This window comes from Triturus cristatus, chromosome 1_2 (genome assembly GCF_964204655.1).
Source record: "Triturus cristatus chromosome 1_2, aTriCri1.1, whole genome shotgun sequence".
In the NCBI taxonomy this organism is placed as follows: Eukaryota; Metazoa; Chordata; class Amphibia; order Caudata; family Salamandridae; genus Triturus; species Triturus cristatus.
In genome coordinates this window covers 75,862,550-75,882,689 of record NC_140580.1, presented here as the reverse complement: position 1 = coordinate 75,882,689, position 20,140 = coordinate 75,862,550, and the positions used below count along the sequence as shown (strand labels likewise).

At 44.0% G+C, this 20,140-nt stretch overlaps 1 protein-coding gene across 1 annotated transcript in view; it reads left to right on the top strand.

The window, feature by feature from the left end:
- LOC146866832 (disintegrin and metalloproteinase domain-containing protein 9-like) overlaps positions 1-20,140 on the top strand; it is a 762,935-nt gene that overhangs the window by 250,400 nt on the left and 492,395 nt on the right. Inside the window, exons 10-11 of the mRNA XM_085601842.1 lie at positions 9,896-9,980; positions 19,315-19,439. Of these exons, the coding sequence (XP_085457968.1) occupies positions 9,896-9,980; positions 19,315-19,439 (210 nt within the window). The remainder of the gene's footprint in view (positions 1-9,895; positions 9,981-19,314; positions 19,440-20,140) is intronic.

Genomic DNA, 20,140 nt, shown 5'->3' with positions numbered 1-20,140 from the left:
TAGAACGCGAGCCATAATAGCAACCACTTTTGTGCTTGTTCCTTGGGTTGTGGTGAAAACCAACTGATATCCTGCTAGTTCGGCCATCTTATGTCTGCCAGCTTCTATGTGTGTGTCTTGCAAACATGCTATGTCTGCCTTCAAATACTGAATGTCTTCATTAACCCTGCGCTTCTTTTGAGGATTATTTAATCCACAAATGTTGACAGATGCGATTCTTAACTTACCCCATCCCATTTGTCTTAATCAAGAATTTACCAAAAGACCTCAATACTAATAATGCTATTTCATAAGATTCAACCCATTGTACCAGCCTTTCACTCGATACCTTCCCAGCCCCCCCAAACCCCTCCTCCTCCCCTGCCTCTAGGCAAAAAAGGTCCACAGACCCTTGTGATGCCTCCTGCATGATACTGCTTCCCACCACCACCCATCAGACTCCACCAATAAACAGCAAGAAGAGAGGAAAGAAAAAACCCAGTGTGAATATTTGTCCAAGTTCATCAGCCCTCAGGATCTTTCTGATTTGGGATCCCTGTTATTTCTCGTAAAAAATCTTGTGCTTGAATTTCAGAAGAAAAAATCCTTATATTCCCCAGATGAATGACTTTGAGCTGAGCTGGACTCAATAGATACACCTCACAGCCAATCTTCTGGAAGGGAGTAATTAGTTGTCATAGCCTCCACCTTCTTTCCACCGTAGTATGGCAGAAGTCAGGCCTGATAAAAAAGGAATGTCCCTCAGCCGAGCGTCTGGCTTCAGGCCTTATCAAAGACTGCTTGTGGCAGGAGAAAGTTACCGAAGAATATTAATATAGCTCTAGGTTTATCATTCACATCATTCTGCCCCTTCCTTTTTTTAAGCATGAGCGGAAAACGATGTACACGCTGCACCTCTGTGTCCCAATCCCAATGCGATAGTTCAGGGAAACCGCCCTTCAACAGGCGTAGCGCAAATCCTCTGATGTCTTCTCCTTCCGCTTTTTCCCGTATACCCAGTAGCCTTAAATTATTACGCCTCTGGCGATTTTCAAAGTCTTCAAGCTTCCACATGACATCCATCATCCGTGATTCGTTTGCTGTGATTTGTTGGACTGTACTCTCGACTCCTACCTCTAATGTCACAACTCGCTCTTCCAGCACCGTTGTTCTTTCGCCGATTTCTGTACATGTTTTATTTACTTTTCTAATGGCCCCTTGTAGCATCTTCGTTTCATGGTGGGCCCTCTTATGTTCCTATCTAGCTTCAGTCTGGATCTGTTTAAGAGTGGAGTATATGAGACACATCGAGGGAGATGTCTCTGTATCAGCCTTCGGTCTTCATTGAGGGAAAATAATTCCTCCCCCCTTCTGGGATCCCCCGATTCTGTGTTGTATCTGAGAGAGTTTAGGGTTAGCAGGTATGCCTTAAATAATATCCTGCTCCTTATTCTCGTATTTGCCTGCCAAGATATTACAGTCAAGCCCTCTGCTCCCCCCTGTGAAGGCTCCGCTTGACCCAAACATAAAGATGCATGGGGCGCCAGTCCCATACTTACACTATCCAGGGGTGAAAGGCTGTTGCCAGCCGCAGCCGGTACCATTGCACTTTCAGCATTATCCTCCTTGGCGATTTCTCCCTTCTCTTGCACTCTCCCCCGGCCGGAAAACGTCCCCGGGATCACTCGCTGCTTGGAAAGGCCCGCCTCCTCACCAGGACACTGATCTCTGCCTTTGTGTTTGCCCGGCGCCGCATCCTTGTTTTCTGTTGCTGTGGGAGTAGCGTCTCCTACTTTCCTCCCGATCGGCTTCTTCCATTACCAGTGGCGCCACACTCCATGCAGTCCCAAGGGGGTTTGGGCTGTCTAGGTGGCATGCCGATAAGCCGAAGCTGCTGTCCGCCGTTACTCCAGCTGGACAGAACCTTCAGCACTGCCCGAATCACCAGGTGAGCGAATTCTGTGATTCCCGCCTGGATACTACCAAACTGTCGCTTCCAGCAACGCGTTTTGTGGAAAGTGGACATGTAGAGTAGCTCAAGCCGAGTTTTTTATCTAAAGTTCTATGGAGCCATAGATGGGTGGGTTACCGCAGCACCTCACGCAGCAGCAGTAGCGGTCCATGGAGGGAGTTCGGTGGGCCAGTGAGGCGGGGCGGGGGAGGGGCAGGGTGGGGAAATGTAAACACTGGAATATGGATGAACGGAGGTAAGTACACATTTAAATATATAAAACGAATTTCGTTGCGCGCGCTGCATCGCATTTTGCCATCTCTAGTCCTGAACAGGTGATTACAGATACCGTCTCCACTCCTGAACAGGTGATTATGGACACCATCTCCTGTCCTGAACAGATGGTTACAGATACCATCTCTAGTCCTAAGAGGTGATTACGTATACCGTCTCTGAACAAGTGATTACAGATAGCTTCTCTAGTCCTGAACAGGTGATTATGGACACCGTCTCCAGTCCTGAACAGGTGATTACAGATACCATCCCTAGTCCTGAACAGGTGATTATGGACACCGTCTCCAGTCCTAAACAGGTGATTGCAGATACTGTCTCTAGTTCTCTGCAGGTGATTACGGATACTGTCTCTTGTCCTGAACAGGTGATTAAGGGTACCGTCTCCAGTCCTGAATAGGTGATTATGGATACTGTCTCTAGTCCTGAACAGTTGATTACGAACACCGTATCCAGTCCTGAACAGGTGATTATGGATACTGTCTCTAGTCCTGAACAGGTGATTATGGACACTGTCTCCAGTCCTGAACACCGTCTCCAGACCTGAACAGGTGATTACGGATACCATCTCTAATCGCATTTTGCCATCTCTAATCCTGAACAGGTGATTACGGACACCATCTCCAGTCCTGAACAGGTGATTATGGATACTGTCTCTAGTCCTGAGCAGGTGATTACAGATACTGTCTCCAGTCCTGAAGAGGTGATTACGGATACTGTCTCTAGTCCTGAACTTGTGATTACTGATACTGTTTCTAGTCCCAAACAGGTGATTACGGATACTGTCTATAGTCCTGAACAGGTGATTACAAATACCATCTCTAGTCCTGAACATGTGATTACGGATACCATCTCAGGCCCTGAACAGGTGATTATGGATACTGTCTCTTGTCCTGAACAGGTGATTATGTATACCGTTTCTAGTCCTGAGCAAGTGATAATGGACACTGTCTCCACTCCTGAACAGGTGATTATGGACACCATCTCCAGTCCTGAACAGGGGATTTCAGATACCATCTCTAGTCCTGAACAGGTGATTATGGACACCGTCTCCAGTCCTGAACAGGTGATTACAGATACTATCTCTAGTCCTGAACAGGTGATTATGGACACCGTCTCCAGTCCTGAACAGCTGATTACAGATACTGTCTTTAGTCCTGAACATGTGATTACCTATACCGTCTCCGGCCATGAACAGGTGATTACAGATACCATCTCGTCATGAATAGGTGATTACGGATACCGTTTCCAGTCCTGAACAGGTGATTATAGACACTGTCTCGAGTCCTGAACAGGTGATTACAGATACCGTCTCCAGTCCTGAACAGGTGATTACAGATACTGTCTCTAGTCCTGAACAGGTGATTATGGACACCGTCTCCAGTCCTGAACAGCTGATTACAGATACTGTCTTTAGTTCTGAACATGTGATTACCTATACCGTCTACGGGCATGAACAGGTGATTACAGATACCATCTCGTGTCATGAATAGGTGATTACGGATACCATTTCCAGTCCTGAACAGGTGATTATAGACACCGTCTCCAGTCCTGAACAGGTGATTACAGATACCGTCTCTAGTCCTGAACAGGTGATTATAGACACCGTCTCCAGTCCTGAACAGGTGATTACAGATACTGTCTCTAGTCCTGAACAGGTGATTATGGACACCGTCTCCAGTCCTGAACAGGTGATTACAGATACCGTCTCTGGTCCTCGACAGCTGACTAAGGACACTGTCTCCAGTCCTAAACAGGTGATTATGGATACGGTCTCTAGTCCTGAGCAGGTGATTACAGATACTGTCTCCAGTCCTGAACAGGTGATTATGGATACCATCTCTATTCCTGAACAGGTGACTATGGACACTGTCTCTAGTCCTGAACAGGTGATTACAAATACCATCTCTAGTCCTGAACATGTGATTACGGATACTATCTCCGGCCCTGAACAGGTGATTATGGATACTGTTTCTAGTCCTGAACAAGTGATTATGGACACTGTCTCCTGTCCTGAACAGATGGTTACAGATACCATCTCTAGTCCTGAACAGGTCATTACGTATACCGTCTCCGGCCCTGAACAGGTGATTACAGATACCATCTCTAGTCCTGAACAGGTGATTATGGATACTATCTCTAGTCCTGAACAGGCGATTATGGACACCGTCTCCAGTCCTGAGCAAGTGATTACAGATACTGTCTCTAGTCCTGAACAGATGATTATGGATATTGTTTCTAGTCCTGAACAGGTGATCATGGATACAATCTCCAGTCCTGAATAGGTGATTATGGATACTGTCTTTAGTCCTGAACAGGTGATTACAAATACAGTCTCTTGTCCTGAACAGGTGGTTACAGACACCATCTCTAGTCCTGAACAGGTGATTACGAATACCATCTCCGGCCCTGAACAGGTGATTTTAGTTGCCGTCTCCAGTCCTGAACAGTTAATTATGGGAGAAGTTCTGAGTCCTGAACTCTTCACCTACAGCTCTGATTTCAGCAGTGTTAGTTTAATTAATTCAATAGAGGCAAAATAACACTAGTACGCCTGGAATGCATTAGGCTATAATACAAAAGACCAGATTCGAAACAATCTATAATGTTCTTGAGGGAGGTGCCACCCTTGTTCAGGAAATAATTTGTTTACTGATCCAGGAATCAGACGGAGAGGTCAAGCCAGCATCGTCCTGAATGGTGGGATGCAGCACAAATTGAACTAACTCACACACTAAACTGCTTAGTTGCTGCCTATATGTTCACCCCATGCCCTGACTTACTAAATTGCATTCCGTATTTCAGTTTTTCGTAACTGTTGATCCCTTTTTACATCCTCCCCCCCTCCCCCCCACCCTTAACCCCCTTCCCCCAGTGCTCTGCCTACATTCCCACCTCTTGCTGAAAGATCCCTTCTCCACTTTTGGTACAGTATTAAGATACAGTTCTCATTTTGCTCCTAAAACCTGTTCTTTGTATCCCTTCAAATGGGTAGTCAGTCCTGGCCAGTGGGCTCGGTCTCTGACAAATCACAGGCATCCTTCCACTCCTCAATGCTAGGCATGGGCAGTAATATTTATTTTTCCCTTGTCCCGAAGGTATGTTATTTTTTGTGGTTGGAAAGATCAAACGTTTAGCCAATATTGGCTGAGATTTCTACCTCAATACCTACTCATTCCAAAATATGCCAAGGAAGAACAGTGTCTGCAAGGGCCACCTTCTCCCAGAACTGTTCATCACTCTAATGCATGGACTGGTTACAGGTGGCCAGGCTGTTTGTCACCCATGGGCATCCATCATGGCTGAACAGTGAGCAGCTTTCAGATGTATGCGCAAAAATGTACGATACTGATGTTTGCTGTCTTATCTGTGGCCTTTCTACTGACTGCACAACACAGAGGATGGTGGCTCAGAGGACTTCACCGAACTGAGAGGCATACATGGCTTACATGCCCTTCAGAGATATACTCTTCATAGGTGGAATGTTTCTCCTGCCTCAGGCAGTGCACTATGTCTTCTGAAGGAGCTGACCACCTGTCCCATCAGCAGGTAGGATATATTAGAGTAGGGTCAACCACAACCTTCTCCTGACTTCAAAAAGAGCCCTATGGGAAGCACTAGGACCACTGCACACCAACCACCACTGCCATAGTGCTGCATAAGGGAAGGAAGAAAAGTCCTACATTTGATTAATGTTTTATTTAGGCATGCGTAAACTGAGCTGGCTTCATGTTCTTAGACTGCAAACAAAAGAGGAAGCCTAAACTCACCTATTGATATCCAATAACAAACATTTGCAATGCAATAGGTCTCGCATTTGTTAAAGTTAGAGCTGTTGGCGTTGAAATGACAATGCTTTTACTTTTGTTTTGTTATTTGCAGTGGAGTGATCATATTTTGTATAGCGCTATTGCCATTGGTACGACCTTGCCACGCTGGAGAACGAGTCAATGGGAAATAGGTTATATGGGAGTGAGATAAGAGTAATATGCTGCCTGAAAAAAAAAGTAACAACATCCTGGAATAAGCAAATACTTATAGGGAATGCAAGATCAAAAGCATGTGAAATGTGAGCAGGAACAACATGGTTACTGTGGGGCTCGCAATATGCTGTGACGTGGAAAGGCACAGGGAGATGCAGCTCCGAGCTGCAACTAAAATATAAAGCGGGGCGCTAGTAAAACGGGCGCCACGCTGAGAGTTTAAGTATGTTGAAAGTGATTGCAAACATGTAGATCGACGAGCCACGCCATTTAGAACATAAGAAAGGCACGGCTGCCATACTTAAAGATACAGCTCGGAATGCTGCGCTGCAACATTTATAAACTGATAGCCCCCAAAGGAACGTATAAATTCATACAGTTTAACAACACTGTAGTTGGGCGGTGCTCATGACCAAAAAACTGAAGTGATGTATCGGGAGCGCCAACCAATGAGGAGCCAGCAAACACGAGCAATGTAGGAGTGAACCAATGCCAAGCAGCAGGTGGGATTACACTCCATATAGTGATTACAGCAGGTCTTCCAGACACCGCATGCACACTGCCTAGGCTCAACCTAATAAAAAACAAGGAGTTTTTTAGGATTTTTCCAAAGGTGATGTGGTATGCAAACATTCTTAGACTGAGAGTCATTCTGTTCCAAAGTTTAGGCGCAAGGTGGCGAAAAGCATTCCCTCCAGTATGAGCCCTTGTGATTTTTGGCACATGTAGTGGGCAATAATGGCCTGAGCCAAGCACACATGAAGGGCAGTATGGATGTATAACGGCATCCCTCTCCAATTTTCCTAGGCCATAAACAAAGTGTGTAAAAGAGAGGAAATTGAACTACTATACTGTTTAAAGGGCGGCCAGCTCATGTCTACCCAGTCCTCCAAAATATGACAGAGTTTCTAAAGGCCTGCTCTAGTCTGATTGGGAAAGTTCACAACTGCTGCAGCCTTTTCCACCAAACAGTCTGTACGGTGTTCAGTTCTGGATATCAGACAAGCAGAAATTTCTAGCTCATGCATGGACATGAAAAGAATGGAGAGCACTCTTCTAGTGGTGCAGAGCAGACAAAACAAATGTTATCCAGGACAAAACTCAAGGCTTAAGTAAGGCATCAAGTTGAGAACCATCACTGAATGATTAAACTTTACTGGCAGAGGTGAGATAGGTCCATACATTCAGGCCAGGTCATGTTCTCCCAGCAGGTGATGGAAATGCCAAAGGTCAGCAACTCTGTCTTCCTCTTCTCTATTTTCAGGAGGTTGCCACTCTTCCAAACAATCTCTCATGCTCAGGGTAGAGGTCAAAGCCAGGTTATCCATCCTGAAGACTTGCATATGAGACAGCTCTGCAGTGAAATGACCTAATGAGATTCAACAAGGAAGTACATATACATATTGAAAAAGAAGGGTGGGAGATGAGTTCGGTGGGACACTCTCCTTCATCTCAACCTCAGCTCCTCTCAAAGGAGGGTGCAACATGATTAACTGCAGCCCAATATAAAGGAGGCCACAGTATCCAAAGCTGCAGAGCTACCCAGCAGAATTATTCCCTCTGTAAACCGCCTCATCCTGATTGGCCTTCATCAAGAATTGTTATTCAGAGCCATCTCCATACTTAGGTGGAAACCCATGTGCCAGATTAGGTTATGTTCCTCCAAAACACTTAAACCTGACCCGCAATCCGCAATGAGGTGTCACCTGGGTATTTCCTCAAACGTGGAGATTCCCTGGTATTCTGTGATGGAGGCTGTGATGGAGAATACATCTGTGGATAGGCTCAAAATGAGCAGATAGCTGTAAGAAATGGGGTTTTCTGGTTGGCTAAGTTATACACCCAAGCCAGGCAGACTCCACCATTCTAATCAAGGTAAGCTAGATGCACAACTGAGATAACCTATGCACACCCTCTAGTAGCATGGCACATAGCAGGCAGGCTCATCGAAAGAGTCAATGTGTATAGTATTTGTTCAACACACCCACATAGTAATGCAATGAATAATCCACGAAACGACTCCACACAGGTTTATAAAAAAAATAGCTGTTTATATTACGATCAACATAAGACCAAAATGATACAAATATGGTGTATAATTTTCAAGTTATAGCCTTTTCAAGTATGCATATAAAATGACCAACCCAGTCCTGTCTGCCAGGCTATCAGTGGGGGGTAATCAGTCCTTTGTGTGGGGATAGGCCACTACCTTTTGAAGTGTACGTGTGAGCCCATTCCACCAGTCTGCCCAGGAAGGGCTATCAGAATGCAGATGTATGTAGATGAGCACTCACCCACACCTAGCCTTCCTGTGTTTATGGCTGTCTGGAGGGAATGCAAAAAGGGGAACTGTCACCCATCCCAGACATGTAGTGGAGATAGGCTGCAAAGCACACAGAGGGATAAGCACACAGAAATGTCCACTTTCTAAAAGTGCCATTTCTAAAACAGTAATGTGAAATCCAACTTCACCAGTAAGGAGGATTTATCATTGACTTTCTAAACCTACCAAACATGAAAAGGCTAGCCCTTTCTGGTCAAGAATTACCTCTTAAAGGGTATAAGAGAATTCCCAATGCTAACCTATGAGAGGAGTAGGCCTCACAGTAGTGAAGAACAAAATAGGCTGTTTGTCACTACCAGGACATGCAACACATAAAAGTACACGTCCTACCCTTTACTTACACAGCACTCTGCCTATAGGGCTACTTAGGGCCTGCTTTAAGGGTAACCTATGTGTTATAAAAGGGGTGTTTAAGGCTTGGCAAGTAGTTTTCAAATGCCAAGTCAAAGTGGCAGTAAACTGCACACACAGGCCCTGCAGTGGCAGGCCTGAGACATTGTCACGTGGCTACAAGCAGTGCTGCGGGCCCTTTAGGAGCATTTAATTTACAAACCTTGTGCACATGTAGTACACTTTACTAGGGACTTATACGTTAATTATATATGACAATTCGGTGTGAGCCAATGTTACCATGTTTTAGGGGGAGAGCCTTGCACTGGTTAGCACTGGCGGTTAGCAGTGGTAGATTGCCCAGAGTCCGAAAGCCAACAAAAAAGAGGTCAGAAAAATGGGAGTAGGAAGGTAAAAAGTTTAGGGTGACCCTTCAGAGAGGGCAATTTTCCAACAAAAGTCATGCAGGCCTTAAGGTGTGATGGTAGCTGATGGAAGAAGGATAATGGGTGTGGGACCAGAAGAGAGGCAAAAGATCCCCAGGGTGGACTTGGCCCAGATGATGAAAAAGATAGGCTATGAGAGATTCTTTCATCCTTGATGACTTGGTGTTCTGTGCGTGATTCAGACTCCTTTTGGAATTTTGACGGAATTAATCATCCCACAAAGGATCCTGTTTCATGATGTGTTCATAGTGCTCATGTAAGCTGCTCTGTAATAAGCATTTTTGTTCTCCATGAGGTCTGTTGCAGTAAAACATGAGTCTCTTTGATGTCCAAAGACAAATTTGAGGTGCTTTACTGATTGCTTCTTCCAAACCATTGACTTGAGCGGAGTACACACACAGATGTGGGAGGTCCCTCTTATTGACTATGCAAATTGCATCCTTCTTGTCCTGCTTGTGCCAAAGGAGAACTAGGCTAATCCTTGTGGTCAGCATCTCCATTGAGTGCAACAGGGATGACCTAGAGCTACATAAGGATCTGCCTGTATTCATGCTATGTGTTTTTCTTGCAGAGGCCGAGGTCCCTATGGTAATGTGCTTGGGATGGCGTTTGTTGGCACTGTCTGCTCACCAACTACTGGAAGCTCCATAAGCGCTGTAAGACCCTCATTGTAGATAGATTTTGACTGAGCAAACATAATGATCATTCCATAGCCACTGCCAATCGCAACCCAAATGATCATAAACCATTCACCTATCGCTGAAATAACTACTAATATTGTGCCCAGACGCCCTAGTTTCAACACCAACCATTACCAACCTCCCTACAAGTGCCCCCTGTATATTTTTCAGCTTTTTTCTCTAAATTTGCACTGCCCAATCCTGACTTCCTCCAGTCCCAGCTATTCAGTCTCCTGACATCGCCCGAGGGCCCCTTATGCTATCAACGAGGGTAACATTGTACAGTGCTTCCTTCCATTGTAGTTCATATTCCTCCTCACTGTACTGAGAGTCCAATTACATTCCACTGAGGTCACAACTCCTTGACCTGGGGGCCATCTGACAGTAAAGCAGGTGACTTGAAATTGTACTAGGATCCTCTGACGTTCCTGGGACTTCTTTGGCAATGTACTGCAAATCCCATAACCCTTTACTCGTTAATCTGACATTATACTGAAGGTTTGCTTGAAATGTACTGCGGCTATGTTGGCATTGTACTAGCCATTTCTTTACTCTAGGTTCTTCATTGCAATGCTATTTCTCTTGAATTTGCATTTGTAATGCAGTGAGTTGTGCATGACTATTTATTTTGTTGGGTCACAGCAAGAGACAGATCATGGTTGTACTACAAGTGACACATTCACATCTTCTTTCCACCACTCACAATCAATGCTAGGTATTACATACACCAGCCCTGAGATCCACTCTCTCCATAACTCAAAACACTGCTCATTCACCTAAAGCACCACTCATCCACAGCCATGACAATTACACTCACCCATATATGGAACAATATTCAAAATCACTCTTAGCACTACTCACCAACATTCACTCACAACACCACTCCTCGCAGAAACTCATACTGCCAATCAAGCTTTCATGCCACTACTCTCCTATACCTCCTCATTCCTATGGTTTGTTTAGATCATCCAAAACCCTTAAACACTGATGTATTGCGAGGTAAACCATGCCTACTTACTAGTCCCTCTCCTCAACCTGCAAGACGCCAACACACCACAGCCCTCTATGATCGGAGACGCTCTACACAGATACAAACTTTCTACATAAGTGCAAGGCAACCAGCTGCAACAAAGATCCAACTACACCAACACATTATCTAGCAGAATATATGTGACAGAGACTTACCAGTCAGACAGAGACACACACTCCATGACATAATCATCGATTATGACACTGTAGGCCTCGCATCATTCTGCCCTATACCTGAAGCTAGTTACATAACTGCTGTTGGAGATAAACTTCATTCTATACAATTAGTCCCCAATCTCTGGAATGAACTGCTCTAAGTCTTCAAGAAATTACAAAACTTTGCCACAACTACATCACGCTCCTCAGTCAGCACGAGCCTCAACATAACAAAAGTCACCCTCTTCGTCAGCACTTACCACTTACCTAGAGGGCTGCGTCAATCATCAACGTCACCCACTTCACTTTCTTTAGTGTGTAGAAATGCCTTCTCTATGCATCATACTCTACATAAATTTAGTTGTTCAAATAAGGATCTGTCCTAGTTTCATGTAAGCGAGCCTTGCTTACACCTCTCCTCAAAAGGGTGCCATTAACTCCATAACTAACAGGACCTCTATATCTATCACCAAATGTATCTCAGTTACATAAAACCTAGAGAACACAGGTGTACATCAATTACAAATAATTTGACGTGACAATCACCTTACTATACTACAAAGTAACTTGCAACTCAGCCAGGAAAACAGAGACTGTCTTACTCGATGGAATATGTAGCTGGACTGCATCTTTTAACTTTGTGGATGAGAGGGCATGACTCATCATCTCTCAGAAGTAGCTATACTCTGGTACTCTTCACTTCCATGGTTCATTATATTCCTGGAGGCAGCACACAGCACTATAAACTGGGTCCAATATTATCTTCATGCCCACCTAGTTATATGTAAAGTGTGCAAAGTATCGCCTTCTTTGCCTCTATTCGTCATCATTTAGCATATATGTGTAAGTGCCCTTTACACATTTCCATAAATAATAGTAATAATAATCCTATTATTATCACTAATCTTCGTTACCCTGAGTCCAAGTGCTCCTCGCCAGTCCTTACATTATGATCTGAACTACCCCAGCAAAGACCCTTTTCACAAGCCTTTTTTCTCTTTCAACTTGCAACAAAGTACTAGTCCGTCCTGTGGTGTACTTGTGCCTATTAAAAAACCCTTGCCTCACCGGGTGGCCTGCCTGTAACAAGATGATCAAACATTGTATGTACCACCACAGAAAGGGAGGGAGAGTGGGTTGTGGACTGGAATGAGGAGCACTTGGACTCAGCGTAATAAAGATTACCAGTTAGTAATGGGATCATTTCCCCTTTGTCCGTGCCCCTCCCAGTCATACATTACAAGGATAACGAAAAGGGCACCAGCAATAACATAATTACAGTCTAAATCGATTTCATACTGTTACTTTATATGCAATTACTTCATAGGTCAGAATCCCTCTTGGGGGCTGCAATACCCGTACCCCAGTGCACCTTGTTCATTTGCAGTTGCATATGCTTGTTGGCATTTCCCGAGCAAGTGCATTGGGCTCAGTGTTGCCCCAACTCCTGGCACCATTTGATACAAAGAACTCCGGCCTCCTCGCACCGAGTGCTCCTTGGGCTGCTGCTTTGTGAAAGTGCTCAAGGTCCTCTCGCGACTCCTGTGCCTCGGGCCTGTGAGTCCATTTGAGAGTCAACTTTACTTTTTTTGGGCTTCATTGGTTGCTCCAGTCTTGCACTGACTCTCCTGACTTTGGTGAGTCTCCTGGACCTTGCTGGTCTGAACAGTAACCTTTCTTTGCGGCTCGTTCGTGAAACACCAGAAGCAAAATGAACAGACTTTTCAAGTCCAATCTGTAATGTTTTAACAAAAGTATGTGGAGACGACCATGTATCACATCTATTTATCTCCTGTAGGGAGACCGCAGCCACTTCTGCCCAAGATGTGTATACTGCCCTTGTTGATCTATTTAGTAAAGGTGATGGGACTTCATGACCTGCCTACCAATAAACTTGCATTATAGCTTAGTGGACCCACCTGCTCAAAGTGGAGGAGAAGAATTTCTTGCCTTTGTTTCCCATCTTATAGGATACAAAACGGGCATTCTACGTTCTGAAATCCCTAGTTTTCTCCAAGTAAACTACCAACACCATTTTAATAACCAATGATACAGGAACCGAAAAAGATGGATTCTCATCAAAAACTGTAAAAATTATATTCTAGGATAAATTCAACAGTTTTTGAACATTTGGATTAAATGTTGGAATCCGGTCTAAACACCACCTCATCAGGAAAAGTTTGTAGATATGGGTAAGAGATTGCCAGTGATTCCAGCTCACCTATTTTTCTAGCTGAAGCTATTGCTATTAGAAAAGCTACCTTGGCTGAAAGCTCAGAACTATAAGCCTCCTCTCGTGGTTCAAATGTTCTTTCCTGTAAGTCCTTCAGTACAATTGACAAATCCCTTGAAGCAACTGGATTAGAAACCAAAATCAAAACCATATTCTCCTCCTGAATCTTCCTCAGTACCCTCGTAAGGATAGGAATTGGATAAAAGGCAAGCAGGATGCCTTTTCTCCAATAGGATCATGGCCATGAGATCGGTACAGCATCCACCACTTGAGTCTAATGACACCAAATCTCAAAACAAAACTGAGAAAGAAACATATTGCTCAGAGATCCAAATATGTCTAACCATGCCAAATTGCTTTGTGATCCCTGGAACATTTCCTGACTCAAGTGAAACTTCATGGAGGAAAGACTGTTCCGGCTGAGCCTGTCTGCATGAATGTTCCATTGGCCCCAATAATTGGACATGACGAAACGCCCATTACTATCTCTGCTAGCATGTGATTCCTTGTGGCCCTTGACTGTTGCCACCTGATTGCTTATCCTGACCAAAATCAACTTCCGGTCCAGGTGAACTGAAAATATCTGCAGCACATATCAAATGGCCATGGGAAACGACCTTTACAACGCGGTCGTTACACCACGATGCTTTTACATCGCGGCCATTACAACGCAAGTCGTTAAAACGACTTGCGCTGGATGGCGCTATACACTAAGGAATAGTATGATTTACTATTCCAATACCTTCCCTACTGTTACGTAGGCTGGAGTTGGAATAGTAAATCATACTATTCCTAAGTCCAGCGCCCTCCTGCGCAAGTCGTTGTAATGACTTGTGTTGTAATAACTGCGATGTAACGTACCGCGATTTAAATGATCGCGTTGTAACGTCACATATTCAGTGGCCATCAAGGCCTTCCAATGTTAAGAGTGTACCTGCTCTTAATTAGACCACTTCTGCTTCCCCTCCATGCCATCTAATGTCATGGCCCAACCCCAGTGGTTGCCATTTGATGTCACTATTCAGGGATTCAGACAGGTGAAGCACATTCCTTTTGGTAGGTTTTCTAGATCCAGCCACCATTGAAGCTGCAGTCTTAGCATGTCTGAAAATGAAATCAAGGTTTTGTAAGTCTGAGACATCAAAGATCAGTAAAAAGTGAGAACACGAAACACTAGTTTTAAATGATAATGAGTCCAAAGGCCTAAAGGTGTACTCAGTGACATTAGACCCTGCACATCAGCCATGACCTGTTTGATGCATGGTGAAGTATCAATTTCTCTAATAGATGAGACTGCAAGCTTGTATTCTTGATCCCAGACTTTACTTCTTTCGATTTATTCTGAACCCAAGAACTTCAGATGTCTGCATACCGCTATAACACTGGATTTGGCCTCTAAAAAAGGATCCAGAAATAAGCCAATCATCAAAGTACATGAAACTTTGAATGCCTTTTAACTGTAATGAAGCTTCACCATGAGCTAGTATGTTCGTAAATATCCTTAGTGATGATGGCAAATCAAAAGGGAAGGCTCCCACTCGGTAACGGTGATTGCAAATTTGAGATACTGCTGACTGTCTGGATAATCTGTACATGGAAGCATGCAGTTTGAAGTTAAATATCAGAAAAACATTTCCTTCTCAAATCAATCGAAATATTGTTTGCATAGTCGCCATTTTGAATGGGGTACAGTGGATCGATTTTGGTCATGTTTCAAATATAACACTGGCCTTCAGCTTCCGTCTTATTTTGGTTCTAAGATCACAGAGTACATCCTGTGCCCTCTCTGCAGATGTGGTAGTCAAATTGCCTGTTTCTTGATCGCCACTCTCGGTAGAGAGGAAACCCTGAAGAGTCGGTTTGGGGGTGTATTTGTAAACTCTATTTGATATTCCAGCTCTCCAATGGCTAGTGCCCAATTGTCCTTTATGAACCCTCTTCACTGGGGAAGAAATTTCAAAATTCCTTCTTATACTGGACTGTCCATATAGTTGGACTTTGAACCTTTTTTGCTCTGTGCCGTTTGGCTGTGGTTGGGATTTCTCCAACATAGTGGCCCCCTATGCATGGGTCCAACCACGAAAGTGAACACTTGTTATCCTGAAGTTCTTGAGATGGTCTTCTCTGCAGAAAGGCTTTCCTTCCCTCTGAAGTCCTCAAAGACTTTTGTACCATATCATTAAGTTCGGGACCAAATATGGGAGGGTAAACAATAAACCACTGATCTTTGTCACTGATCAATCATCCACAATTTTAGCCACAATAATCTTCTTCCTTCAGTGGCCACACCTGTCGCCTTAGCTGATGACTAGAAAGCATCAAATGTTGAGTCCAATAACAATTAAGCGGAAAGCACCATCTTTGCTAGAATGTGGGATTGGTCCATCCCCTTTTGTAAACATTTCAAAAAAGGCCTGAAGCGCTTCAACAAAGTTTATGCAGCATAGACCACACATGTCTCTGTTCTTAAAGTGAAATTCGAGACCCTTAACGCCTTTTAAAAGACGCTTCCACCTTCATTTCATCTGCATTCGGAAGAGAGGCTTCTTCCGAAGCCGAATAAGAGGATGAGCCCTGATTAGTAAAAATGGAATTTACTTTGAAATCTGGGGAAACTGCTCCTCCAAGCCTTGCAGAAGATACTTCCTTGACAGAAATCTTGGCAAAGATGCCGTCTTAATATCTTTCTTTTCTTTCAAAATGATATCTTTGATGACATCATGGAAAGGCAAATCATCAACTTCTTTTGCAGCATATTGTGCAAATAAGTGAATCTGCTTCCTGTTGTAGTTTAGCTTGGAAGCTGAGCACTCCTCTGATATGCTTGAGCAAGTCTTGAAACTGCTGTCCTTGGACATATTTACCTTTCGGACCTTCATCTTCATCTCTATTTTCTCTTGTCTTCTGTTCTATGAGCTCATTCCAAGCTGAAGTCACAGGTTCCTTAATCAAACTTTCTAAATCAGCTCTTGAAAGCGTAATGCCCTCCTGCACCTCCCCTGTATGCTCAGCATTCTGAACGCTTAGCAGTCCCCAATATGACTTTAAATGAGAGTACACTCGGGCAAGGGTTTTGTTTACATGAGCTACACATCAAGCAAGACTCGTCTCGCGAGAAGAAAGCTGATGCTGAACATTGCCACAGTCTTTGCGTGCGCCCTCGTGCACTGCCTGCAGCCAGGAGCACCGGGAATATGGCATCCACTTGGCACATCCCGAATACCCAATGATGCTCCCTGCCCAAGCTCAGCACAAAGGAAGGAAGAACGTCTGAGGATGTAGCCCCACCAGGATGCTGCTGGCTCAAGCTCGTGTAGGATAAACATTATACATTATTAATCGCACCTTACACAAGCAGCGCCGTCCAAAGACAGAAAGCCAGCAGGGCCAGTGGGGTGAGGGGGCGAGGTGGGACGTATAAGGTGCAAGAAAAACAGACGAGGGACTATTCCTTTGTTGCACGCTGAAACAGGAAAAAGACTTGCGAAAAAAAATTTGCCTTGAGGGCGGGGCCACCTCATAATCTAAAGCCTGGGAGGATGAGCACTAATGAAGGGGTAATAATAATTTACCTCTGCCCCCTCCACGTGATCATCACTGAGCACAGCGTCGTCGATCCTGTCCATGCCAGCAATACTGAACTTTGCCTACACCAGCAAGGCATTCCCTAGAGACTGTCCGGCCTCCTTCGAATAGACGATGTCCTACCACTTGCTAAAGCCAACAGTTCTAAAGCACACTTCTTGTTTTTCATTAACAGATGCAACACTTGCCCTGACGCCGATGCTACGTCTCCACTTATCCTTTTACATTTTATCAACCAAAGTTTCAGTTCTAAAAGCTTAGAGGCCGCTTTCGACACATCACTGACGGTACATGCCGATGTTAGATCTCTGGGCAGCTGCCCCACACGTTTCTCTCCATGCCGTGGGTCCCTTCATCCTCAGATGACAAATCATTAGCAGCTGGGACTGACAGAAACCCCCAGCCCAGCTGCTGTAAGCCTGTCCATCCTAGATTAATAAATTACAAAAGTTCCTATTGTCGCTTTGCCCAGCATGCCACTGCTATCAGCAGAAACACCAATATACCACAGGCTCGCCATGAACACCCGAGTGACCTTCAAAACTCTATGCCGCTCATCCAATATATAGACATCCATGTTATAATAACACGCATTAACCTGGGTCTCACCCCCACCCAGCTGTTGTAAGATGGATGACTCTTTGCAGTTCAGGCCTTGCAATCATACTGTAGAATGTGCTCCCTGTTAAAAAACTCTGTAGGATAAACCCCGTCCTCATAAAATGAAATGTCGAGGCACCTGTTCTAACACCGGCACCATTAGATCCTCAATAAGGACATGCCTAAATAAATTTCAATTTGTGGCGCGTCTCTATGAAAACCTGATCTCTCACTCATACAGACACTCTTAGCTAACCTTCCTTTAACTATTGCATACACTATCTCTAAATGCCCCATGTGGATCTCAAAACACTTCCTCATCCATCTTTAAACCCATTCATGACTATCCGAAATCGCCTCCGTTATATCTTAATGCTCTGTTCTATCTCTAAAAACCTCTCCTCAAATATATCCACGTTTCTTTCTGGGCAGTTCCCTAGCAATTCAAAACCCATCATAACTATCTGAAAAAAATGAACACATTTTCCCTGTTCACCCGTGGTATTTTACCACCTATCCACCCCTGTAATGATGCGAGTCGGGCTTCCCCTCAACTATATGTAAACTCTCTAACCCTATATAGTAGGATTGACAACAATATGTAAACGGATGCTGTCCAGCTTTAAGTTCCTGATAAAAGTTGGCAGATTGCTAGGCAACCATTGCCAAAGTACTCTCAAGATTCCGGTCAACTTCTCCCCGACATCTTAAAATCTCTCCCTCACCATATGTAATCGTCCCCCAACTCTCTCAAATTCTTGCACAACAAATTGTAGGCCTCTTCCCACCAGTAAGTATATTCCTTCCTAAGCTAGTGTATTCTCCTCCACAAATACAGGTAAACTGTTCCCCTGCCATCTGTAAATTTATCTGGCACCATCCCTGAAAGTCTGTTCAAAGAATCTGTCCTCAGCTGAGTGTAAACGAATCTCAAAGAAATATGAACTCCTCCTTAGCTATGTCAACACCTCACAACTATGGTCCTCTTATTCCGCATTTTGACATGGAAAACTCGGATTCGTATGTATTCACCTAATCTGTATCCTCGTAGTGTGGATATTTATCGGACACAGCAAATACCTACCCCCATCGAGCTCCCTTGTAATTAGGGCCTTGTGTATAAACTCTTCTCCAAAGATCAGTGAATGACTTCTACGTAATTTACATACTGCCTGGTGACCATGTGTTACCTCTTCTGTAAAATGTAAACTCCTTCCAAGCTATATAAAAATGCCACTTCAACCATTCACAAACTCCTCGTGAAACTTTTGTAAACTCTTCTTCAACCACATGCAAAGATGTACCTAACACACATAAAATCTTTCCAGGCATTTAAAAACTAATCGCCTACATCTGAAACATCCGTCTCAATGGTATGTTACCGACTCCCCATTCATCCCTCAACTCGTTCTGGACTGGATGTAAATTCATATTCAACAATACGCAAACTCATCCACTACCATCCGCAAAATCATGTCCAACTACCTGTTAGCAAGGTTGCAACCATCTGTAAATTTCTCCTCAAACTTACACATCCTCCTCTTCAATGACCTGTTGTCTCATCCACCACCAATATGTATATTTCATCAAACATCTGTAAGCGCCTCCTGAAGCTAATGTAAATACCCCACAACAGCAACTGTTTTCTGAGGTTTAATCGTCATATTTATTGATCTCCTCTAACTCAGATTTTGTTTATTCTCATAGTTCAGTGATAGCAGCACACCAGTATCGATGGCCACCGTTGTTGCTCATGAAATTGGACACAACCTCGGAATGTCGCACGATGATGGACGATGTGAAAACTCATATATTATGAGCAGCACGGACAAGTGAGTAGATTGGGGTGGTCAGTGGTTCAAGAAAATAACTTAACATGGTAGATAGGTTCAAAGTGATAGGGTTTGTTTGTCCATTATATGTGCATTACTTTGGATATTGGGACCACCCAAATGGTTATTGACAATACAGATGTTGACTGTATCCTGCAGGGAGTGTGCGTGAGACCAGTGGTTTGGCTTGTGCTGTGGGAGCTCTTCCTCCTATGGCATTATGTAATTTGTGGAAGGAAGGGTTTTAGTTAGTTTCCCAATCATTGTTCGGCTGCATTGATCATTTTATTACATTTCTAGCTACCTTTACTTTGAGAGACCTGAAATGCTGCCTGGCATTCAACTGATTTTAAATTGTGAAGACATAAACACAGTTTCTGTTTCCACTAACTGTGTTTCAAATACTTTTATAAGCTCATCTTATATGTTTTTAGCATTTAACTCCGTTTGGATTCAGCTATATTGATTTGTAATTATGTATACGGCATGAGCCGACACCCAACACACTGTAGGAATTCCAAAACACATTAAACACAGGACTTCCTAGCGATTATTTAAAATAACAAAGTACAAAGGACTCGGGGCCTGATTATGATGTCAGGCGGACTCATGTCCGCTCTACATCCCTGCGGTCTCGGGACCGACCGACCTCCAGTTGGCGGTCCTTACACTGCCATTACAATGCGACCACACATGGTGTT